The 25817-nt window shown below is 41.9% G+C and overlaps 1 protein-coding gene across 2 annotated transcripts in view; it reads left to right on the top strand.

The window, feature by feature from the left end:
• The first annotated feature begins 1904 nt into the window (after positions 1–1904).
• NTN4 (netrin 4) overlaps positions 1905–25817 on the top strand; it is a 126545-nt gene continuing 102632 nt past the window's right edge. For both annotated transcript variants that reach the window (XM_068971195.1, XM_068971194.1), the window contains exons 1-2: positions 1905–1959; positions 4703–5232. In XM_068971195.1, coding sequence (XP_068827296.1) covers positions 1905–1959; positions 4703–5232 — 585 coding nt within the window. The remainder of the gene's footprint in view (positions 1960–4702; positions 5233–25817) is intronic.

The raw sequence follows: 25817 nt of genomic DNA, 5'->3' as shown, positions 1-25817 counted from the left end.
CATTTATTTGGTAAGAATAATATAGAGAGATGTTCAATTGACTCAATGGGAAGCATTTCTATAAGATATGAAGAAAGCCCCAACATTGCCAATATTTGAAAATTCAAAGGGTTTATTTTCTGAAATGTTATATAAATTGCTATTCCACATCTTTTGCCACTTTCCAGTGCTGGCCAGAATAATTTTAATGTCTCCCAAATGGATGATGCTGACCACGTCCCAGTCCCTCCTGGGAGATATAAAGTTCTTCTATAGCCTCAGCCGAGTCATAAATAATACCTACATGTGCTCCGAAGCTCTAAATTGTCATCATCAGCAACACACACAACTAAATTGTATCTGTAAAACAGTTACTTTTCTGGAAAATATTTAAAGGCACAAAATGAACACTGCAATCAAAGACTACTTTCTACTTAACTTTTGCCAGTTTCCCTGGATGTGTACATAGAACTAGATTTTCATAGAACTTGCGAAAATCCCTGATTCAAGTGCTCCATAACCGGCATCCATAATCAGCAGCCCGGCACAATGCTATGGACAGTTAGTAGCTTTTGGCTGCTACTAAATCTTCTCCCTTAGGTTATTTCACAACTTTCGCAGCACAACTGGAACAACAGTGCTTGGACGAACCAAAGAGGTTATCTTTGTCGTGCCCCTGCCTCTAGACAAGGGTGTTCTTAAACTGGGCACTGGCTAATCCTGTGCCCCTTTTCTTTTAGCACCCTGAGTTTGAATTAGGGAACACTTTATATATAAAAACGGATACACCTCGGATAAAGTAAGCATTGATTGTTTAGCCAAGATGCTCTCGCCCACCCACTGAGGGTCAGCAGAGAAGCGGCGAATGGGCTCTCTCTTGCCCATAACCCCGATTGGGTGGGCGTGTGTGTGTGGGGGCTTCCATCCCTGGGTCATGAAACTTTGGGAGACGGGGTGGCGGGAGAAGAGGGAGGGTATGTTTTTGCTGGGGGATGTGGGAAGTAGGCGCTAGCCTGTTTCGCGGTTTTTTAAGCCCCTCGGCATGCCCTGACCTGATCAAGGAGTCAACTGCTCTGTGGAATGTTCCGGGAGAAGGTGGGAGACGGCCTCTAAAGGAGGCCTGTGGGTGCTGGAGGGCACCAGGGGGGTCACGCAGGGACATGCAGGGCGAGAGCCGGGAGGGGCAAGGGCGAAGCTGGGGGCCCGAGGTGACGGGCGCGCGGAGGGGCGGAGGCGGGCGGGTCAAGCTGGCAGCGAGGCATCGGGGGCGGCCAGTCTGGCGTGGGGGATGGGGTGGGGGGGCGTCCCTCCCCGAGCTGCGGCTGCGACTCGGCCTCACAGGCTACAGCGCCCCGGCTGTCAAAGCGAGCGCGGGGGGCGGGAGGGAGGAAGGGGTGGAGGTGCGAGGGGAGGAGGGCTGGCACCGGAGCGCCGCGGTGTCGGTGCAATAAAAATGCATCCCATGGAACTGCCCATGGAGAAGCAGGGGACGGAGACGCCACAGCCAGAGGAGGTGGTAAAAGCGGAGGAGGACGCCCAGGAGGCGGCGGCGGCCGGGAAGTGAAAGGTCTCGCAAAGTTCAGCGGCTGCTGCGGGCGCCGAGCCCCGGGCTAGCCGCGGAGGAGCCCGCGGACTGCTCCGCTGGGCAGCGCGGCCGGGCAGGCTATGGTCCCGGGGCTTCTGCCGCCCCCGAGGTGCCCGGGCCCCTCCAGGCCGGTGCGCGAGGGTCACCCCACCTCCCGGCGCGGCCCCAGCCCGCGGCTTCCCGGCGCCCGCGCCCACTGACCGAGCCAGGCGCCCCAGGAGGAGGAGGAAATAAAGAGCCCTGGTTCCTTCCGAGGACTTGTTGGCGCTTCATCCCACAGCCGCGAGGGCTCGACTCCCTCCCGCGCGCCCGGCCCGGGTCCTCCCGGCTTCTCCCGGCCATGGGGAGCTGCGCGCGGCTGCTGCTGCTCTGGGGCTGCTCCGCGGTGGCCGCAGGTGGGTGGTGACGCTGCCGGGCCCCCACCCCCCTTCCTTCGCTCTTGTGTTCCCCATCTCGGGACTCGGGGATACAGGGGAGCGCAGGCTGAGAGCGCCGAGCTCAGCGCCCAAGGATGAAATGAGTGGCCATGTTCCGCCTCCTTTTCCCCGGGTCTCCGCTGTTTAAAATATTATTGATTTTTGGTTTTTTGCAACTGCGATACACATGCCCTTGGATAACCCAATATCCTGGGTGCGCCCTGCCTGAGATAGTGCGACCTTGGTTTTTTCTCGGTTTGGACTAGTAAAAAACTGCCTTTCCACTTTGTGAGGGAACAAAGGACCAGGCTCGCCATCCCCCGGCACTACATGGCCTGAGGAATGATGGGGAGGGGTGGCCCAGCGACCCTGGGCGCGCGTGGGCCGGGGCCGCTCTCTTGTTGAGAGCGATCGCCGTCGTCCCTGAACTCTTGCTGGGTACTGGGGAGCCAGGTAGGGACACCTGGGGCGGGGTGAGGGCCCTCTCTCCGGGACAGTGGCTAGAACTCAGACTCCGGCCTGGGACGGTAGGTGGTGATCACCCTAGGTTGCCAGGAGCTGGTTTGCCGCCCTGGGGAATTGGTACCCTGGCGGAGGCTCCGCGGGAGGTCGGAGGCGGGTCTGCTTCCTGTCTGGGTAACTGGACGCTGGGCAGCGGCGTCGTCAGATGCGCTCGCCCTTGCACTCCCACCCCGGCTGCCTTGGGCTGCCCTTGGCCACCAGTCCTAGCTTGCTCTTTCTAAATTTGGGAGCCCCTTCTGCTGCTCTCTCTCCTCTTGTAGGTCACCTGGTTTCCAGTTAGGGGCAAGTGCAGTTCAGGGTGTAAGGGGGAAAGAAAGTGAGGAACTATTCGGCCTCTTGGTCTCAAAGCATCTCGCTTGCTCCAGAAAGGAGTGTGGGCTGGAGGGACTGACGGGTGAAGAGGGAGCACTGGCACACTTCTCCCTTCCCTTACTCTGCCCCCAGAGATGCCAACATGAAGAAAAGCCAGGCTTTAGAATCTGCATCCCAAACCCCAGTCGGACTGTTAGGGGCCTCCTTGCTATATTTGGATGGTCACTTCTTTAGGGATCTCTAAGTATTGTGTCCACGGATTATTTATCTGACTCCAGTCTTCTCTGGATTGCTTCTTAGTTTTTTTCTTTTCCTTGGTGGGGGGAGCCCTAAAATACTCATAACGTTTCCCAAGAAACTGTTAAAGGGTCTAAGCTTTTATTTTAATTCTTGTTACTTAAGCATCCCTGTGTGCACTTATTTATGCTCCCCCAACCACAAAGTGAACTTTAATAAACCTTTCAAACCATGTTATGGCAAAAACATGCAAGCAATCAAAAGGTTGTAAATAAATATCACAAGGCAAGTGTTTCAAGTCAAAAATACTTGTACGGGCAGTATATGATTTCCCCTGAAATGCTTTACAGGTGAGTCATAGCACATTGTGTGTTCGTGTGATGTTGGCCACAAGCAGCTGATGCCCCAGCTAATCAGAAAAGTGGCAAGCAGAGTCCAGACATAAGGCATACTTGAATCTGACATTTAAAAACTATGCCTAAGGAAGCCCTTTCTTAAGGTTGCAAAGACTATGTGAGGCTCGTGACAGTCAGTGTGTGAAATGTCTCTTTTGGTCTAAGTTGTCATTTGGCTTATAGTGATAACAGTTCAGAGGTGCTCCCTCTTAAGAAGCAGAAATGTTCAATTAGCCAGAATTTGGGGTTTGACTTCCTTTTCCTTCATTCCCTCTCTGTTTTAACTTTTAAAATAGATAATTTTAAGGTATTCATAATTAAAATGACAAGCCCAAATTAAAGGATTATATTATGTAGTCAGGATGTTAATATGTGGATAATGTTTATCATTTTAAGTAATTTTGAAACATTAAAGTCTGCTGGGTCTTTGTTTGGGTGGAAGCGCATGTTTCTTTAAGAAGGTGTTTTAGTTCACAGATTATGTTTAAAGGTGCTGTTAGTGGCTGCCAGACTGTAACCACTCTCCTGTTAGGCAAACAGGTGACTACTATATAACCTGTCGTAGGGAGAACCACTCAAGAGGGAGAGAGCACATCAAATAAGCTTTTCTGCCATTTGGTAGTTTAGAGGGTTTTTTCTTAGTTACATTTACTCAGCACTAAAAACAGATATTGCACATCTAAGTTCCTTAAATGAGATCCCATTGTATACCAATATCTCATATTGATTTTCCTAGAGAATTTGTCCCTTCATATTTTTGTCTTAAAAATATGGTAGAATTCTATATTCCCTCCATAATGCATTCTCATACACATATTAGATAATGCCAAGGACTCAAATTATATTTGAAAGACTAAACTGAGTGATCTTAAAAACATTGTTGGTTTTTAGTATTATTTATGTCATGGTTTCAAAAGCAGATGAGTGTGTTTCAAAAATAGAGACTGTTTAAAAATATTTGAAAAGGTTTAGGCCCATTATCTTTTCCCAGTGTTTTCACTTTCCTTCCTCTCACCCTTTACCCAAAGTGATTTTATTTTCTTTTATGTGAATTGTACATCTGAACACGAAACACGCATGCAGGCACACCCTCATACACTCATGCACATTCACACACTTCCATATTTGCATTTGGTAGAATTTCCTCTTTACTGAAAGTCTCAGGGCAACATGGGGACTGTTGAAGATGGACTGGATGGACAGAAGAGCTTTCCAGATGGGTTTGTCTTGAATAACATATGCTTTCCCATCTCTAGGACTGAGTGGAGTGGCTGGAGTGAGTTCCCGCTGTGAAAAAGCCTGTAACCCTCGGATGGGAAATTTGGCTTTAGGGAGAAAACTCTGGACAGACACCACCTGTGGTCAGAACGCCACTGAACTGTACTGCTTCTACAGTGAGAACACTGATCTGACTTGTCAGCAGCCCAAATGTGGCAAATGCAGTGCTGCCCAGCCTCACCTGGCTCACCTACCAGCTGCCATGGCAGACTCCTCCTTCAGGCATCCTCGCACGTGGTGGCAGTCTGCTGAGGATGTACACAGAGAAAAGATCCAGCTAGACCTGGAAGCTGAATTCTACTTCACTCATCTAATTATGGTGTTCAAGTCTCCCCGGCCGGCAGCCATGGTGCTGGACCGCTCCCAGGACTTTGGAAAGACATGGAAGCCTTACAAGTACTTTGCAACTAACTGCTCGGCTACATTTGGCCTAGAAGACGATGTTGTCAAGAAGGGAGCTATTTGCACTTCTAGATACTCCAGTCCTTTTCCCTGCACTGGAGGAGAGGTAAGGGCACACGTTTAGCTCTACACTGTAAGTAAGGTAGAAAAATGTTACCAGCCCACATTTTTTTTAAAGCATGAAGGTATACTTGTAGCAACATGAATGAAATTAGAATTTTTCATGAGCTTTATTTGTCATAAATTATTTCTCACCCTGAGACATGCATGTGGAATCATTTTCAAGCGGGTTGCCCACTGACTAGGTTTAAGTCGAATTCTAAGATTTTAGTTTTTTTTCATTTTAAGGAAGAGTAGATAGGCAACATTATCAGTTTACCTTAGAAGTTTAAAAGACTACTGATGTCTTCAGTCTGCAGGACTGCTTACTGTGCCTCTGCAGGGGCAAGCCTTACTGAGACTGCCTGTTCCTGGAGCCCATGCCTATCTTCCTGCAAAGTTAACATAAATAGGAAGTAAATAAAAATAAAGCCAAGGGAGGAAAATACTATGTTTGTCAGAAGGATACTTTTGTATAACAGAGGAGTTTTATTGTTAAGATTAAGAGACTGCATAGCAAACAAATGAAGCTAGTTTCTTTTTAGATGCAGGAATTCTTTCTGGGCGCACACACACACATCCGTTGCAGCTCAGGCTCCTGGGTCTATCCTGGGTGCAAGACCTTCTCAGTATCACTCTGCAAAACAGCCCCTTATCTACTAGTACAATTTCTATACAGAATGTTTACTCTTTGCTTCATATTTCCCATTGCTTAAGGGGGAGACTTTTTTTTTTTTTTTTAATTTATATGGAGGTACCTAGAAAGCCCTTCCCTACTGAGATATATGAAAACATGGAGTTTGGAGACAATTGGGTGAAAGCAGATTTAGAGTAAAGTACCTTCAATGTATAGATCAAGAAATATCAACGTAGAAAAAAAAGAGAAGATAATATAGTATTTCTAGTTCTAGCACGTGACACAGAGAGTAGATAAGTGGTAGAGACACAGAGAGTAGATAAGTAGATAAGTGGTTCCCAACTAGAGGTGATTTTGTTAACGGGATATTTGGCAATGTCTGGAGACACTTTTGCTGAGCGTGGGGGTGACACAGTTGGTGTCTAGTAGATGGAGACTGGGGAGGTCACTCAGCCTCCTACAGTGCGCAAGATAGCACTCCTCCCATTCCGGTTCCCAGAAAAGAATTAGTCGCTCAAAATGTCAGTAGCGTCAAAGTTGTGAACGTCTGGACCAAGTGTTAAGCATACATCCAGAGACTAAGATAATCATTCTTCCAGCAGTGTTTATATTACTATTCATAGATTTCCCAGATGAGTATATTTAGTAAATATTCATCGAGTCCCTACTAGGTGTCAGGCAGTGCTACAAATTCTGCCCTTGGTTTGGTGCACAGGGGTACTGATGGAAAGATTGGTTTGGCTACTTCTCCCCCCTGCTCCCATAGACATGTGGACTTTTGCCATGTTATCCAGCTGCTGCTGTTTCTGTGTGCGCTCTGCAGACCTGGAACAGTGTCACTGGCACCAGAACCAAGGAGGATACGGCACAAGCAGCACGCAGATGGTGTTCCATTCTTACTCTTCGTTCCATTCTTCCTTAAGCTGGCTTAGTATTATAAACCTGCGTGCACCCTGTCACGATGGATATTTTTCCAGATACCAGGACAGGAAAGAGAAAGATAAGTTAGACTCTTTGTTTTCTTCTGTGGAGAACACTTTGTGTTGCAAACAAACGAATGGCTTGAACTCTCAAATTGCTTTGGAATTGATCCACAGGTTCATATCAGTTCCCTCCATCTCAGTGCTACTGGGTCATGTTATCTATGAAGTAGCAAAAATTAGAGTTTCAGTAACTAGATGGTAGGCCTGCTTGCTTAGCAAATATCATATTGAATGTATTTCTATGGCCCAGAAATTACTTAGAGATTACTAAAGTAATGACTAAACATTTATTTACTCTACCGCAGAGCAAAACCTTGTTTTCTATAAAGCCAAACTACTTATTGTCATCAATGCTTACATCAAATTTCAAGCAGGTAGAGACTAAAACTTATGGTAGATTGATCTTTCAGTGTGCAGTCACCTTTTATATCTAGTTAAAAATTTTTTTATTGTAGTTATTTCAGTAGACATATTTCAATGGCAAGAAAAACATTAAATGCCATCTAGTTCTCTCTAGAGCATTGCTTGCAAGTGTATGTTAAACCATCATAGAATTTCTTTCCCTTAGAGACAGGTTTGGGAATGAATCTTCCCCCTCTGAGTTAGAAGAGAATCTTCCTTAAAGATAAGGACCAGAGGAAGCCTCCTTGGAAATGATCATTATCTACCTCTTCTTTGTTGCTTTGGAATGTAAATTAGTGCTGAGCTACAAATTCATTTTTCAGTACAACTCTGTAGCATCAGTCACTACTTTTGAAAACTGAGCAGAAAAATAATCCAATTAATCTAGCATTAAATAAGCAGGCTCAGATTTCATTTATTCCTTATTTATAATACTGTAGACCTATGTTCCTCCATTCTACATAAGACGTCTCAGGCCTTCTCTAGGGATTATCCTACTACTTAGGCTAACGTAAATATATCCCAGTCTTTAAATTTGTTTCCATTGTCCATTCTGAAATACTTCTTTGGGCTTTTTAAGGCTTTAGAGAGTCCTGTCATTTCATGTCTAAGAAATCAGATACGTCCATCTTCAGAGTGGAAGGCACCAGTCATCTGAAAGAGGACTTTAAAAATACAGGCCTCAAAAATCCACACAGAAGAATACTTTTTAAATACAAGTTTAAGTTTACATAAAACCTTCTAAACCGGTCAGCAATTTCAAAGAACAGGATATGATTATATGATTATCCTACAATGTGTCTCATTATAGGAGAGGAGATTCAGGCTCAGAGATAAGGTGATTTGCTCAGCTTACAATTAGTTGGGGTTCCCTGGTGGCTCAGATGGGAAAGAATCTGCCTACAATGCAGGAGACCTGGGTTCGATCCCTGGGTCAGGAAGATACCCTAGAGAAGGGAATGGGTACCCACTCCAGTATTCTTGCCTGGAGAATCCCATGGATGAGGAGCCTGGTGGGCTATAGCCCATGGGATTGCAGAGTCTGACAGGACTGAGCGACTAACACTTTCATACAGTTAGTTATGTGACAGAGCTTGGACTAAATCACAAAGACTTTAAGTATAGTATTTGTTTCATAAAACCATGTTCTCTCACCATTACTGACCTCTAAGAGTTGATAGCAAAAAGATGTCTACCTTTACCCTCACTCACTCTCTCACATTCGCTGTTCATTTGGATGTGACATGAAGGTAAAAAAAAAATTGGCCAAACAGCTTTCTCCTAAGCAAAAGTGTCCTCTGAGATGTTGATGGTGTTCTGGGAGTAAAAGTTTCCATAGCCAAACTAGGTTGGGAGACACTGACTGGGTTTAACAAAACGAGACGTTTATAAACACATAAATATTCTCATTATGTTTCCTTTATCTTCAAATGGGAGGTATAGGATGGGACATTCCCAAACTTATTTGCCCATGCAATCCTGTCTTTGCAGAACTCCAATTCTTGTCTTTTAGAACTCTAGAGCTCTTCAGAGCATAACTTGGGAAATGCTGGAGTGAGGTATTAAGTGCTCCCAAAATCCTGGTGAAAGACACAGACAGGAGGAGATATTGTTCATGGGGCACAAAGTTTCAGTTATGAGAGATGAACAAGTTCTGGAGAACTAATGTACAATAGTATGACTATAGTTGGAGAAGGGCATGGCAACTGACTCCAGTATTCTTGCCTGGAGAATCCCATGGACAGAAGAGCCTGGCAGGCTATAGTCCATGGGGTTGCAAAGAGTTGGACACAACTGAGTGACTAAGCATGCATGCATTCATGACTATAGTTAACAACACTTTATTGTGTACTTGAAATTTGCCAGGAGGCTGTATCTTAAGTATTCTCACCACAAGTGCTGAAAAGTGGTGACTATCTGAAGTGACAGAAATGTTAATTAGCTTGAATGTGGTGATTATTTGACAATATTTATGTTTATCAAATCAGCAAATTGTAAACCTTAAATACATATAATTCTTAATTTCCAAATATACCTCCATTTTTTTTTAAGGCACAGATGGGCCTGGTGCTTGGCATGGTAGTGAGAGTGGGGGTGGGGAGGACAAAACAAATTAGCTAAGTTATACAGTATGCCAGAGTGTGATGTGTTCTAAGGAGAAAATAAAACAGGATAAAGGATGTGGGGAGGGCTTCCCTGGTGGCTCAGATAATCTACCCGCAATGCAGGAGACCTGGGTTCGATCCCTGGGTCAGGAAGATCACTGGAGAAGGAATGGCTACCCACTCCAGTATTCTTGCCTGGAGAATCCCATGGACAGAGGACAGCAGAGCCTGGCAGGCTGTATAGTCTATGGGGTTGCAAAGAACTGGACTCGACTGAGCAACTAACACACAGATGGTGGGAAAGCTGGCAGTGGAGGGCTTGCTGTTCTTACAACAGATTGAAGGATTTGTGTTAGATGAAACAGACAGTGATAAGAACTCTGAGTTCCTGGCAAGATTTCATGAGTGAACAAAATCTATAATTAAGGCTTCCTTCAATCTTTCGATATGGAAAAATGAAGTTGTGTATTAAAATAACAAACATTGGTAAAAATCCCTCTTGCTAGGGTTTTTTAGAATGAGAGCATTTGAAAAGGAACTTGAATGTCATAGATGGAAAAGCACATGACTGATGAGTAATCTGAAGCCTGAAAAGAATTAATGTCTTGTCTACAATTACTCAGCTGAAATTTGTATTTCCTGACTTCTTGCCTAGTGCTAACTCCACTGTACTATTGGCTTGGCTAAAAAGTTCATTTGTGGTTTTTCTCTAATATTTTATGGAAAAACCTGAACGAACTCTTTGGGCAGCCCAATCATTTGAAATTCCTTGGTGTCAAGCTGTGTAGTGTGAAAGATGCAAAAACTACATACATTACTTTTCCTTTGTAGTGCTTACAGTCTAGTGTGTAAGAGATTAAATATCATTGATGGACTGATTTGTTAAGTAATATGAGACAGTGCGTGATTAATTCCCCCAGTATGTTGTGCAAGTCCTATGCTTTTCAAGATTTGAGTATTTGTTTTAGGCTTTTGAAGAGGATTACATTTCAGTACATTGTGATAAAGTCAGTATGGCACAAATGTGCAGAAAATGATACATTAATCAGGGTTTTATAGGTATTTACATGTATCAGGTACTCAGCAATATTTAGGATTTTTAAAGTGAAAAGATAAAGTAATACACAATTAGGAATACTTTCGAGACACTATTCTGGTTAGCTACTTGTTTTCTTCAGTCATTGAAATATGCTCTTAATTTCCAAATAAACCTCCATTTTTCTTTTTAAAGGCACAGATGGGCCTGGTGCTTGGCACAGTAGTGAGAGTGGGGGTGGGGAAGACAAAACAAATTAGCTAAGTTATACAGCATCATCAGCCATGAGAGTCATGGTGGCAGCTCTTATCTACTGAAGCTTTCCCATATGCCAGGCATTATGTAGGCTTCTCTACATCCCTTATTTTCAAAAGAATGCTGTTAGTTGGGTTTCAGTGTCAACCCTATTTTACAGATAAAGTCCTTGAGACTTAGTGAGTCAGGGTCACTTGGTCAGAGGAAGTAATCGATGCTGGAGTTGGGATGACTAGATTGCCTTAAAATTATTTATATAATTAGGTTTTATTATAACTCAAAAATTTAAAAATAAAACAAAATTAAATTGCTCTGGTAATTATTAAACTGTAAAATTTACAGTTTAATTGATCATTTGTAATATGGCTATGTGAAATTTGGGCTTCCAAGGTGGCGCTAGAACCAGCCTGCCATTGCAGGTAGATATAAGAGAGTTCCTGGGTGAGGAGGTCACGGCAACCCAACATGGGATTCTGGTGAGAATTCCATGGACAGAGGAGCCTGATGGGCTATGGTCCATGGGGTCGCAAAGAGTCAGATATGACTGAAGCAACATAGCATGCATGCATGAGAACTTTGTATAATAAAGTTATTTTTTTTTTACATTGGATAGAAAAATAATAGGCCAAGGCTCTTTGCATTTAATGTTACCCAAGATGACGGTAGAGAATCTGCCTGCCATGCAGGAGACCTGGGTTTGAGCTCTGGGTCGGGAGGATCCTCTGGAGAAGGGAATAGCAATCTACTCCAGTATTCTTACCTGGAGAATTTCATGGACAGAGGTGTGTGGCGGGCTATAGTCCAAGGGATCACAAAGAGTCGGACGTAACTGAGTGACTAACACAAGATCATTTAGCATTAACCATATGGGAATGAGTATTAACAGTTCTTCAGTACCATTTAGCATACTTTTTATTGATTGCTTTGTTTGTTGGGGGGGGTGTGGAGGAAATACTTTTTATCTTGTTGGTAACGGCTTTAAGTAATTTTTCTTAGTTGTTAATGTTATGCTTTGAAGCATGTTCTCAGCTATAATTTTGTTGAATTTTTTTGAAAATAAATGTTTTATCTGTTTGTTTAGAGTGCTTTGATTATCTACACCCTGGGGCTAGGCTACTCCCTTCCTGTAGAGGTGGGGCAGGAGACTTATAAAAGCACATTTTAAAAAATTGCCTTTAGTTTAAGGAAAACCCTCAGGTTGGTTATCAATTAAAATTAGTCAAAGAAACTACATTAAAAATTAGAAGAAACCCAGAGATTAAATCAATAAACTTTGATTGATTGGTTTCAATGGGTGGATTTTTCCTCTGCAAATACTTTCTTTGTAGCTATTAAAAAAATCTGTTTAGCATCTGTTTGCTCCATATTTGCCAGTATTTCACTGAAATATTGTGGAAACTTTGAGAGATCAGATTGCAAAATGCCGAGTTAGTAACTGATGATTCATGTTGAAAAATTAAGGCTAGACAATAAGGAACAGACACCTGAAGGTCAGGTAGGGCATACAAAGTAGCTTCCTACTAAGGGATGGAGAACACAAACCAGAAGGGGGTTCTTGGGGCTGGGCACTTTGGAAGATGAGGGAAATGAGTCATTCCAGAGAATACGGAAGTTATTGCTTCTGATCAGTAATCAGAAGTGTCTGAAAAGTCATTGAATATAAACCGTGTCTCTTCTGCACCACCCACGTACTCTGTGTCACTCACATGCAACCTTAGAAAGCATCACTACGAACAAAGCTAGTGGAGGTGATGGAATTCCAGTAGAGCTATTTCAAATCCTGAAAGATGATGCTGTGAAAGTGCTGCAGTCAATATGCCAGCAAATTTGGAAAACTCCGCAGTGGCCACAGTACTGGAAAAGGTCAGTTTTCATTCCAATCCCAAAGAAAGGCAATGTCAAAGAATGCTCAAACTACTGCACAATTGTACTCATCTCACACGCTAGTAAAGTAATGCTCAAAATTCTCCAAGCCAGGCTTCAGCAATACATGAACCGTGAACTTCCTAATGTTCAAGCTGGTTTTAGAAAAGGCAGAGGAACCAGAGATCAAATTGCCATCTGCTGGATCATGGAAAAAGCAAGAGAGTTCCAGAAAAACATCTATTTCTGCTTTATTGACTATGCCAAAGCCTTTGACTGTGTGGATCACAATAAACTGTGGAAAATTCTGAAAAAGATGGGCATACCAAACCACCTGACCTGCCTCTTGAGAAACCTGTATTTAGGTCAGGAAGCAACAGTTAGAACTGGACATGGAACAACAAACTGGTTCCGAATAGGAAAAGGAGTACGTCAAGGCTGTATATTGTCACCCTGCTTATTTAACTTCTCTGCAGAGTACATCATGAGAAACGCTGGACTGGAAGACACACAAGCTGGAATCAAGATTGCCAGGAGAAATATCAACAGCCTCAGCTATGCAGATGACACCACCCTTATGGCAGAAAGTGAAGAGGCACTAAAGAGCCTCTTGATGAAAGTGAAAGAGCAGAGTGAAAAAGTTGGCCTAAACCTCAACATTCAGAAAATGAAGATCATGGCATCCGGTCCCATCACTCCATGGGAAATAGATGGGGAAACAGTGGAAACAGTGTCAGACTTTATTTTTGGGGGCTCCAAAATCACTGCAGATGGTGACTGCAGCCATGAAATTAAAAGACACTTACTCCTTGGAAGAAAAGTTATGACCAACCTAGATAGCATATTGAAAAGCAGAGACATTACTTTGCAGACTAAGGTCCGTCTAGTCAAGGCTATGGTTTTTCCAGTAGTCATGTATGGATGTGAGAGTTGGACTGTGAAGAAAGCTGAGCGCCGAAAAATTGATGCTTTTGAACTGTGGTGTTGGAGAAGACTCTTGAGAGTCCCTTGGACAGCAAGGAGATCCAACCAGTCCATTCTAAAGGAGATCAACCTGGGGATTTCTTTGGAAGGAACGATGCTAAAGCTGAAACTCCAGTACTTTGGCCACCGCATGTGAAGAGTTGACTCATTGGAGAAGACTTTGATGCTGGGAGGGTTTGGGGGCAGGAGGAGAAGGGGATGACCGAGGATGAGATGGCTGGATGGCATCACTGACTCAATGGACGCGACTCTGAGTGAACTCTGGGAGTTGGTGATGGACAGGGAGGCCTGGCGTACTGTGATTCATGGGGTCGCAAAGAGTCAGACACGACTGAGCGGCTGAACTGAACTGAACTGAACTGAACTATCTCTTCTACTCCTACAGTGTTCACTTGTTGAAGAACCTCGCCTCTTCTCTCACTGTATTCGCTCTGTGGCTCCTAGACCCCCAACTTCTGCATCTAGCATATATCCCCAGAAGGCATAAATGTCCAAATACGTTCAGACAGTACTTCAGGACAGCGAGGAGGCTGGTGCTGAGACAGAAGAGTTGAGGCGTAGTATAACAGGTGAGGTCAGAGGCCAGAGAGATAATGGCAAGCTATGGGAAATTATGCAAATCCTCATAAGCAGGTGTCCAGGATGGCCCAAATTTACACCAAGATTTATTAATAGTATTCTTTTTCACTCTCAAAGAGGTCCCAATCTGGACAATAAATTTTTATAAAGTCATTGAGTTTTACTCTGAATGATACTTGACGCCATTGGAGCTTTAAGCAGAGGGGTAATATGATCAATTTATTTTTAATATGATTTCTCTGGTTTGTGGGTTAAGGAAAGACCAAAGAGGGAAGCAGAGAGACCAGCTAGAATGCTATTGCCAGTAATTTCAGGCTAGATCTGATGGCGCATGAACAGAAGGTTGCAGTGGAAATGGTGAAAAGTAGTTGAGTTCTGGATCAATGTTATGGATAAAGCCAAGAGCATTTGTTGGCAGGTTGGGTGCAGGTATGAGAGAAAGAAACAGATAAGAATGTTTCTAGCCTGAGCACCTGAAGAATGGGACAGCCAGTTACTGAGGTGGAGAAGACTCTAGAAGGGGTAGATTTGGAAAGGAAAGTCAGGAACTCATACGTGGACACATTAGGTATGTTGCCTGTGACACATCCAAGTGGAAATACTGAGTAGGCAGTTGGTTCTGGGAGTGTAAAGTTCAAAGGGGAGGTCTGAACTAAATATATACATTTGGGAGTCATTTGCACAGAGATGATATTTAATGCCATGAAACTGGATGAGATCATCAAGGGAGTGGGTGTGGACAGAAAAGAGGAAAGTCCAAGAATGGAGCCCAGGGGAGGATCAAAGTTATTCCATTGACTCTGCCATTACCAAAAATACTTGCAACTGCCCAGGCATATACAAAGACCAGTCTTACCAACCTGTAGATTCAATGGCTGTTTAATTAAGCAACATCATTCATTTGAATAACATTGACTTGCCACTGGCAATATGGTGGGTACAAATTCTAAAATGAAAAGTGAGAGGGAAGGCATGAAATTTGCCACTTTAGATTTGCAAAAGATGAATTAAAACAAATAGGGAGAACAGGAAAGACTGGTCAGATAATGATGATAGAAAAGGGAGAGGGAACAGTATTGAAGGAGAAAGACATCCTTGAAAACGTTATGCTGAAAGAAAAGTGCTGATTTTAGGGGCTTTCAGATTTTAAGGGCCTCACGTTCCATTTTATCTTGACTCATCCAACTTTTAATCCTTTTTTGACCCTAAATTCCAGCAATAGGAGAAATTTGGCAGGATGATTTTTTAGAAGTCATTTTTAATATCCATGAGCTGTCACAGCATTGGAAATGAAATTAACATAGAGCACTGTACACATTTTTTTCTGCTTAACGAGTTGTGAAATTTAATTTGCAGAATGTGATGGAGAACATCTACCTAAGGCAAGAATGTTGTGCAATTAATCTCATTTATGTAAAAGTATTTACATTTTCACAATCTCAGAAAATGTTACTGTTTTAATGAATGTTTAATTGTTCTCTTAAGGAGAAGAGAAAAGTATCATTTAGAGATCACAGTAAAATGTGCCAGTTTCTCTGTTGGGCATTTTGTATACATCTCACTTTAAGAAACAAGCTCTTTTCCTGGATGGTTTGTCTTATTAACAAACAAAAAGAAAACACTGACCCTCTTTCTTGTCATATTTCGTTTCTCTTCCTAACTTTCCTGTAACAGAGAGAAGCAGAAGTCTTTCAAGGCCTCTGCTATGTTTGCAGACATTACTTTACACTTCATAATCACATAGTTCCTAAAACAAAACAAAAAAATTATGAAGAACATTCAGATGTTTTCTGGGTGACATCATCTGTGCTAACACTATCTTTCAGCAGCTACTGGAAAAGGTTTTGGTGTTTTAAAATTAAATTGAAAAGAGAAAATTTAATCACTCTCTTATACTATTTAATCTCCATTAAGAATTTATGTTTCTTTTTATGTCAGTCAACCTGACCTTTCTGAAGTTTCTGAGGTTTTCCATGAGTTCCTTTTGTAATTGATTCCTACAGTTTTCTCATATCCTATATCCCAGTGAATAGCCTTCTGACTCCACCCCTACCTCCAAATAAGAAGCAAAGATAAATGGAGGTCACAAGGACCAGTGCTCTGGCTCTCCCAGGAGAACTAGGCATCTCATCTCCAACAACCCATGTTTCCCCTCCCAGCACATCTAAAGGGGTAGGACACTACAGTCACCCTGTTGGAACAATAGCTCCCTCTCTGATGATTATCAAAGTTCAGAAGAACTGAGGTCCACTTAGGGGATCCTTCCTAGAACAGGGGGTGTAGTGAAGAAGTGTAGTTTGTAAAAACAAACAGGTAATTAATTGTCAACTCCTCTTCTGCAGATCCCTAGCTCCCTTCCTTCCCTTATCAATTCCTATTTTTGTTACTTTTGGCCATTTTTCTTTCTATTTTTTATTTCTTCCTTTTAATAATCTAGTTATGCCACATTAGACCACTTATTTTCTCTCCTCTCTGGCCCCCACATAGCTATTTGTCTGCAAAAGTGAGCATGATATCTAGCTTGTTCCCATGATTTTCTCTTGAATCTTCTATGAGTCTGCTCAACTCCATTGACCCCTTGTCTGTCCATCTCAGCCCAGTTCTAATCAATTCTACTGTTCACCTTCTTATTCCTTCAGCTAAAGAGCTGAACTCTAATGGTAAAATAATAACACAACTGTGCTTAGAGATGCCTCTACAAGTTTTTTTTTTTTCCTACTCTGAATGTGGCCCTTAAATTACCCTGGAAATTCTTTTTTCTCTTAACTCTTCTCCATTCCTGTAGTGATTCTTTCAAAGTGTCTTCTCCTCTCCCTAAGACCCCTTCTCATACTCATTGCTTGCTCTCAGCCACAGAGCTTACCTCTTGTCTCACTTAGAAAATTAAAACTGAAATGAATGGTATTACTGTCTAACCCAGAAAGGCCCATCAAGACAAAAACTGAGACCCATATTCCATCCTTTCTCTCCTTCACCAGCTTTAGACATTCTCCAGGGCCTGTCCCATTCTGCTACTGGAGTCTCTTTTGAGTCTGTATGCGTCTCTCCATCTCTAAGCTACCAGTGATGGTGCACACCATTTCTATGCCTTATAGATATGTCCCCTCTACCTGAGAGTTCACTCTGTTCGGTCTTGCTTGCTCCCCAATCTATTCTCTATGCTGTACTCTGAAGGATCTTTGTGAAATCCAAAAGGTTTCTCTGCTTAAAACCCTTCACTGACTCTCCAGTTTCCTCACACATTGTCCACACTGTTTAATGCCAGGCCCTTTCTGAATGTCTGCTGTCTCAGCCTCCTCACTGCCTCTTACGCCCCAGCCTCCAGCTCTACCTGTGGAACTGCTTGTTTACCCCAAGGTGCCATGCTCCTTCTCATCCCCTGACCCTTGCACACATGCTTCCGGTTCCTGAGATGCTCCTCTTCCTGAGCCCTACCTCTATCCATTTAGCTAAGTTGTCACTCATATATTCTGGGGAGACAGATAGATAAAATAATAGATAATTCCTATTCATCCTTAAGGACTTGGCTTAATCTTCACCTCTTTCCCAAACTGTGGGTTAGGTGCGTGATGTATGTGCATCATGCACGTGCACTCTTGGGACACGTTCACCTCTGCTGTGGCATTCATCACATTATTTTGTGAGTTCCTTAAGACAGTCCAGACCACACTTTCAGAAAAACTACCCTTGCCTCTAACATGTTGCCTGATAAATAGTTGTTTATCAAATACGTGGATTCTGAGGCATTCAGTTTAGTCGCTCAGTCGTGTCTGACTCTTTGTGACCCCATGGACTGCAGCACGCCACGCCTCCCTGTCCATCACCAACTCCCAGAGTTTAATCAAACTCATGTCCATTGAGTTGGTGATGTCATCCAACCATCTCATCCTCTGTCATCCCCTTCTCCTCCCGCCTTCAATCTTTCCCAGCATCAGGGTCTTGTCAAATGAGTCAGTTCTTTGCATCAGATGGCCAAAGTATTGGAGTTTCAGTTTCAGCATCAGTCCTTCCAATGAATATTCAGGACTGATTTCCTTTAGGATGGAATGGTTGGATCTCTTAGCTGTCCACGGGACTCTCAAGAGTTTTCTCCAACACCACAGTTCAAAAGCATTAATTCTTCTGCACTCAGTTTTCTTTATAGTCCAACTCTCACATCCATACACGACTACTGGAAAAACCATAGCCTTGACTAGACAGACCTAATGTCTCTACTTTTTAAAATGCTGTCTAGGTTGGTCATAACTTTTTTCCAAGGAGCAAGCGTCTTTAATTTCATGGCTGCAATCACCATCTGCAGTGATTTTGGAGCCCCCCAAAATAAAGTCTGACACTGTTTCCACTGTTTCCCCATCTATTTGCCATGAAGTGATGGGACCAGATGCCATGATCTTTGTTTTCTGAATGTTGAGTTTTCAGCCAACTTTTTCTTTCACTTTCATCAAGAAGCTCTTTAGTTCTTCTTTGCTTTCTGCCAAAAATGTGGTGTCATCTGCATATCTGAGGTTATTGATATTTCTCCCGGCAATCTTGATTCCAGCTTGTGCTTCATCCAGTCCAGCATTTTGCATGATGTACTCTGCATATAAGTTAAATAAGCAGGATGACAATATACAACCTGACGTACTCCTTTCCCTATTTGGAGCCAGTCTGTTGTTCCATGTTCAGTTCTTACTGTTGCTTCTTGACCTGCATACAGATTTTTCAGGAGGCAGATCAGGTTGTCTGGTATTCCCATCTCTTTAATAATTTTCCACAGTTTGTTGTGATCCAAACAGTCAAAGGCTTTGGTGTAGTCAATAAATCAAAAGTAGATGTTTTTCTGGAACTCTCTTGCTTTTTCAATGATCCAACAGATGTTTGCAATTTGATCTCTGGTTCTGAGGCATTATCATTGTTAATATTATTGGTGCATGCATGTGGGCATGCTTTGTTGCTTCAGGAGTGTCCATCTCTTTGTGACCCTATGGACTGTAGCCTGCCAGGCTCCTCTGTGGGGTTTCTCAGACAAGAATACTAGAGTGGGTTGCCATACCCTCTTGCAGGGGATCTTCTTGACCTGAGGAATCGAACCTGTGTTTCTTAGGTCTCCTGCATTGGCAGGCAGATTCTTTACCACTAGTGCCACCTGGGAAGCCCGATATTATTGGTAATGACTACTTATTACCTTCAGTTGTTTAAAGCACCTTTATGGCAGACAGAGAGTCAAACATGACTGAATGACTAACACTTTCACTTTCACCTGGTATACAGGTACACTAAACAGTCCGTTTGAGAGATGACTTGCTAAATATCTGTTAAATTAGCCATTTAGGATGACAGATTCTAAGGCAGATGGTTGACTAGTACAATTTCTGAACAAGAACAATGTCTTAGCCTCTATCCCTTTAAAACCCAAGCAACAGGCTGTATTTCTAATCTGCAAAGTCCTGACACAAAGCAGTTTAGATGGAAAGATACAAATCCATCAACATCTCTTGGAACACAATAGAAGGGGTGTGAAAAGGTTAACAGGGAGATTTTGTTTAGTTTTTCATCAATATCACTGGAAATGATTGCTTCTGCAGTACTTCCAACTGGATTTCTTTTCATGGTGCTATCCTGGGTGCAAAGGTGTTTTTTGGTGTGTGTGTGATTCTGGAGAAGAATCACAATAATACACTGCTTCTTGACAAACCTGTGCAGCCGTGTGGTTCACTCAGTTAAACTGCCAAGCTTGTTACTCCCTCTCCCAAAGAATTACTCTTTCAAGTAAGCTAAATGCCCCTCACCTAGATTTCTAGATTTGGGAGAAAAAAGAGGTTTAAATATTATTTTCTTTAAAAAAGAACCCTAAAAATATAGAACTTGTAAACTAAGCTGCTTCAGTTGTCTTCATCTCTTAGTGATCCATGGACTGTAGTCCACCAGGCTCCTCTGTCCACGGGGATTCTCCAGGCAAGAATGCTGGAGTGGCTTACTATGCCCTCCTCCAGAGGATCTCCCTGATCCAGTGATCAAACCTGCGTCTCCTGCATTGGCAGGTGGGTTCTTTACCTCTAGCGCCACCTGGGAAGCTCCTGTTTCCTATTACCTGAACTTCCGTGTAGTATATTCCTGCCTTCAGGGAATTCACATCCTAATTGGGACTTTTCAATTGTCTCTTAAAGTAGAAGTAACAATTGCAAGGCAGAGAAGGGAATTGCATGGAAAAGTGCACATGTATAAGGAAAGTCAACCCTTAGAATGACTGGAGAGTCTGGTATGGTATGGTGTGGAGAGGAGAGAGAGCTGAGGGGAGATGAGGCTGACCCTGAAGGCTCAGGTCGGATTATACAGGGTCTAGTATGCAAAGTATTTTGGATTTGATCCTATAGGTAGCAGAGATCAATCAACAGTTCTGAGTAAGGATAACATAATCAGAGCTGTTTAAGAACAACAGCTCAGGGAACAGTATGAAAGAGTCTTGAGTAAAATTTATGACATTAAACTTAATTGTGGTAAATTCCTCTTTTAAAAACTCAGCTGTACTACTACCAAAGAGGTGTGACTTATCAGCCATTCATGTGAAAAAGACCTGAGGGTTTCAGTTGAGTGTAATCTCAGTGTGAGTCAACTGTACATCATGACTGCCAAAAGAGCTAATGCAATCTTAGGCTGCATTAATAGGAGAATAATGCTCCAAACGAAAGAGAATAGTCCTTCTGTTGTGTTCTCTAGTCAAAGCATAGCTCGAATATTATGTTCAGGTCAAGATATTCCTATTTAGAGAAGGCTGAGCAGAACTTGTGAGATCAGTTAGAAACCTCATTATATAATGAACAATTAACTTGGGATATTTTGCCTATGAGAGAGGATTTATGGATGTTCAGGAATTGCTAGCATTCTTCAGATATTTGAAGAGGGATTAAATGGACTCTGATGCTTTTCGGAAAGCAAGAGTTTGACCAAAGAAAGACTTTCTTAAAAACTGGATGTATCCAAAAGACAAAGTGAGGCCCTGTGCATTTCTCATCCCATGAAGTGTTTCAGCAAGACCTGAATGAGCCTCTGTGAGAGATGTTATGGAGAGGATTTGTGTGCAGATTTGAAGATTTGTCTCAGGACCCCTTAATGTCTCATCCACCTCTGAATACAAGGGTTATACCATAGAGTGAGTAAATTCTTTACATTCAAACTACTCCAATAGCAGGGGTCTTAGCTTCAGACTGCTTAGCTAATCACATCAGTCTTCTTGCTAGCTAGACAGGAGCCTTCAATTTCGGTTTAATCTTTGTGGGGATCTGTTTTTTTGTGAAGTGAGAGGGTCCTTCTTCTCAATCACTGAACATAAGGATCTCACTTAACTGCTAAAGAAAAGGTTGACAGGAGAAAAAGAGACTCTACTCTCCGAGTCTCTATTTTGTGTGAAGAGATGATATTTTATCTATAGCTTACACTACTAGATGCAATGTGGTAGCATACGTGTAGGAGCTGGAGCCTATATGAGGTCCATCACCAGCTTTGGGTGTTTCTATCTCTAAGTTGGTTCTCACCTCCACTGTCATCATGTTGATTCAAGCTCCCTCATCTCACACCCAATCCTCTCAAGTAACTTAAATGGCTCTCTCTTTAATTTAGGGGTCTTATGAGCAGCCTTGGGTTATGTCGAGTATGGCTATCATGCAGTTTCTTGACAACGCTTTATTGAGCTAGGCTTCAGCAATATGTGAACTGAAATCTTCCAGATGTACAAGCTGGGTTTTGAAGAGGCAGAGGAACCAGAGATCAAATTGACAACGTTCATTGGATCATAGAGAAAACAAGAGAGTTCCAGAAATACATCTACTTCTGCTCCATTGACTATGCAAAAGCCTTTGACTATGTGGATCACAACAAAGTGTTGAAAATTCTTTAATAGATGGGAGTACCAGACCATCTTACCTGTTTCCTGAGAAACCTGTATGTAAGTCAAGAAGCAACAGTTAGAACTGGATATGGAACAGTGACTGGGTTCCAAAGGGAAAGGAGTACAACAGGGCTGTATATCGTCACCCTGCTCATTTAACTTACATGCAGAGTTCATCATGCAAAATGTCAGGCTGGATGAATCACAAACTGGAATCAAGATTGCTGGGAGAATTATCAACAACCTCAGATATGCAGATGATACCACTCTAATGGCAGAAAGTGAAGAGGAACTAAAGAGCCTCTAGATGAGAGTGAAAGAGAAGACTGAAAAAGCTGACTTAAAACTCAGCATTCAAAAAACTAAGACCATGGCATCTGATCCCATCACTTTATGGCAAATAGAAGGGGGAAGAGTGGAAGCAGATTTTATTTTTTTGGGCTCCAAAATCACTGTGGATGGTGACTGCAGCCCTGAAATTAAAAGATGCTTGCTCCTTGGAAAGAAAGCTATGACAAACCTAGATACCATATTAAAAAAGCAGAGCTGTCACTTTGCCAACAAAGGTCCCTATAGTCAAAGCTATGGTTCTTCTAGTAGTCATGCATGGATATGAGAGGTGGACAATAAAGAAGGCTGAATGCTGAAGAACTGATGTTTTCAAATTATGGTGCTAGAGAAGACTCTTGAGAGTCCCTTGGACTCCAAGGAGATCAAATCAATCAATTCTAAAGGAAATCAACCCTGAATATTCATTGGAAGGACTGATGGTGAAGTTGAAGCTCCAGTAGTTTGGCCACCTAATGGGAAGAGCCGACTCACTGGAAAAGACCCTGATGCTGGGAAAGATTGAAGGCCAAAGGAGAAGGAGGTGCCAGAGGATAAGATGGTTAGATAGCATCACCCACTCAGTGGACATGAACTTGAGCAAACTCCAGGAGATAGTGGTGGACAGAAGAGCCTGGTATGCTACAGCCCATGGGGTTGCAAAGAGTTGGATACCACTTAGCTCAAACCATTGTAATAATTATGAAAATCCAAATCAACTTTAACAATAAATCCTAAATGAGAATTTTTAAAAAATTCTGGGGATTTTGGGGGCTTAGATGCTACATTTGTAAATTGAATCAGTGTGAGAAAGAGTAAAATATGGCTCATATAAATGTGTTCTATAAATTCTAAGTACTATATAAATGCTAATTATTATTAATAATATAATTTAACTGTATCATTAGTGAAGTCCTCTCTAGGCCAGTTCAGTCAGGCAATCAGCAAATATTTGGATGCCCATTGTGTGTCTAGCCCTATACCAGGCTCTAGGGATACAGTAGTAAACAAAAATAAAGCCCAAGTAACTGACTTTACAAATAAATTTTTAGAACACAAGTCGCTTGCAAATTCAGGAGATCCTGTACTAACATTGGTTAACTGTCAAAGTTTTTCAAGAGCATCAAGGGTCTACATTTCTTTCTTAATTTGGACAGGTATTTAGTTTAGAGAACACATGTGTCTTAGTCATTTTATAGTAAATAAAGTGAATATAAAGAATTATTTACTTTTTATTAAAGCAGTAGCCAGTCATCTTCACAAAATAGAGTAGAAGGAGTTAGACTGAGAGAAAAATGAACACATCACATGTACAAAGAACATTTCATGTCTCTTCATTCCATATTTAGTTCTACATGTCTATTGTGATGCTACAAATTCTTTTAAAACTATATTATGAATGTTAAGTACAAGATAAGGAACTACGTTTTTAAAGATATTTTTAGATGGCAAACTTATGTTAAGACACAAGTATGAGCTTAAAGTAAAACTTCTTATCAAAACTGAAAAGTATCTGCCTACACCTTGTTGATATTTCAGACTCAAGGAGGAATTTTCAAGTGATTCTAGTAAGAGGTTGCTCTGTAGTGAACTCAGAGTGAGTGAGCAAAGTTCAGTTCCTGGCCCTGGCCTGGATTCTGTATTTGGACTTGCCTTAATGCTTTGGTTAAGATTAGATACTCTTCATGACTTTGTTGGTTTGTCGCTAAAATTAATGGTCTTTTAAAACAATATGCTTGAAAAAGTCTCTCTTGAAGTCCTTTTCAAGTTAGGGAGTTATGTTCAAAAGATTATCAATTTGAAATACTATCACCAGAATAGGTGGAAAATACCTGTTTTCTAAGAACTTTATGAAATATGTACCAGCTTCATGGGCCAGGAGTTCAGTGATGTATTATTTCTGCTCCTTTTTAGTTCTCCTCTTTTAAAACAAGCCCACTTGAGAAAGCATTTGGCTACTTCTGGGTGGCCCAGCAGGTGCTGTAAGTATAACCAGAAGGATGTTTACTTGTGGAGCTGGCCCCTGGTACTTTCATCCTCAAAGGCCATTTTAATCTCCTGGTCAGTTTCCAACCAGTCACCTTCATCACTTCAGCTACTTCTAGAGACAGGGGGAACCAATTTGTTCATATGTAGTTACTGAATATTTAGACTGCTGCCACCTCTCCCAACCCACCTTTGTTACCTTAGCTTTACCTGCCAGCTTTCCTATCGGTTTCATTGGCACATAACCAGAAATATTATTTTCTCAAGAACTAAATAATACAATGACAGATATATCATTGGAATGCTATGGAAATATGTAGATAATATCAACATTCTATTAATATACATGAGTGACTTTCCTTTCCTTCCCCACCTCCCAAAATAATGACGTTACTGCAGTCTTGCCTCCGTATTTGACCATGATTGTAGGTGAGTGCTCAGGAGGCCACATAAACAATATTCTCATAGTGAATTCACGTTAATACCACTGTCTCCAGTCATCAACTCCATTTCTTCCCAAATAGCTGTATTGACACACTCTAGGTCTTTTAAATAAATCTGAATATTTCTGGGTGAGGGCAGGCACAGTTCTTGAGGCACTAGCCTACTGTGTTCCCCCTTTGCCTGTAATAAAGCTGTTCTTTCCTTCTCTTACCAAAAAAAAATACAATAATACAAAAAGAAAAAAAAAAAACCTATGAAGATTCCTTAGGTTACAGAAAAACCTTTGAAATGCATTTGGACTGAAAAAGAATTGGGAAAAAAAATGTTCAGCAGTAGAGCTTAGAATTTGTTTGAAATCTTAGAGGGGAATATGTGAGGAAAAGAGTATCATTGGTAGCTTACATATGTAAATTAAACAGAGGTCTTTTGCTACCTAGCCAGAGTGGTAGTAAATGGTCTAAAAACTATGTGATATGAGACACTGTCAATATTTTACCTAGAGAATGAAAGTGAAGTTGGTGGCTGCCCTTAAGTATCTGAAGGACTTCCTGTTGAAGATAAATAGACTTATTTTGTATAGCTCCAAGATCAGTATTAGAAGTTACAGAGGACAGATTCTAGCTTAACACAAGGGAACTTTTTGATAATTAGAATCATTAAAAATGAAGCATGCTTCCTGATGAGGTTGTGGGATTTAGTAGAGAATGGATGGGTATTAGCCATTCTAGAGGAACTTCCAGCATTGAGAAAGTCAATTAAATGGCCTTATGTGCCCTTCTGATTTAAAAAAATATATATGTTTTGAGCTGTTTCCTAACACCATTTTTTAAAAAGGAATTATTTTTTAATTGATGGAAAATTGCTTTACAATGTTGTGTTGTTTCTGCCATACAACAACGTGAATCCATCCTAATTATATATATATATATATGTATATCCTCCCTTTTGAGCCTCCCTCCCCTTCCCCCATCTCACCCCTCTAGGTCATCTAACATCATTTTTGACAGAGCTCACTCAATTTTCAAGAATTATGGAATAACTGAAATCCTATGTATGATTGATTTTTCTTATTCAATTCTGTATCCAGAGTACCTAGCACAGTGCCTGATACAAAGTACTCCTCA

Source organism: Capricornis sumatraensis, chromosome 4 (assembly GCF_032405125.1).
Source record: "Capricornis sumatraensis isolate serow.1 chromosome 4, serow.2, whole genome shotgun sequence".
Classification (NCBI taxonomy): Eukaryota; Metazoa; Chordata; class Mammalia; order Artiodactyla; family Bovidae; genus Capricornis; species Capricornis sumatraensis.
This window is presented reverse-complemented; position numbering and strand designations above follow the sequence as displayed.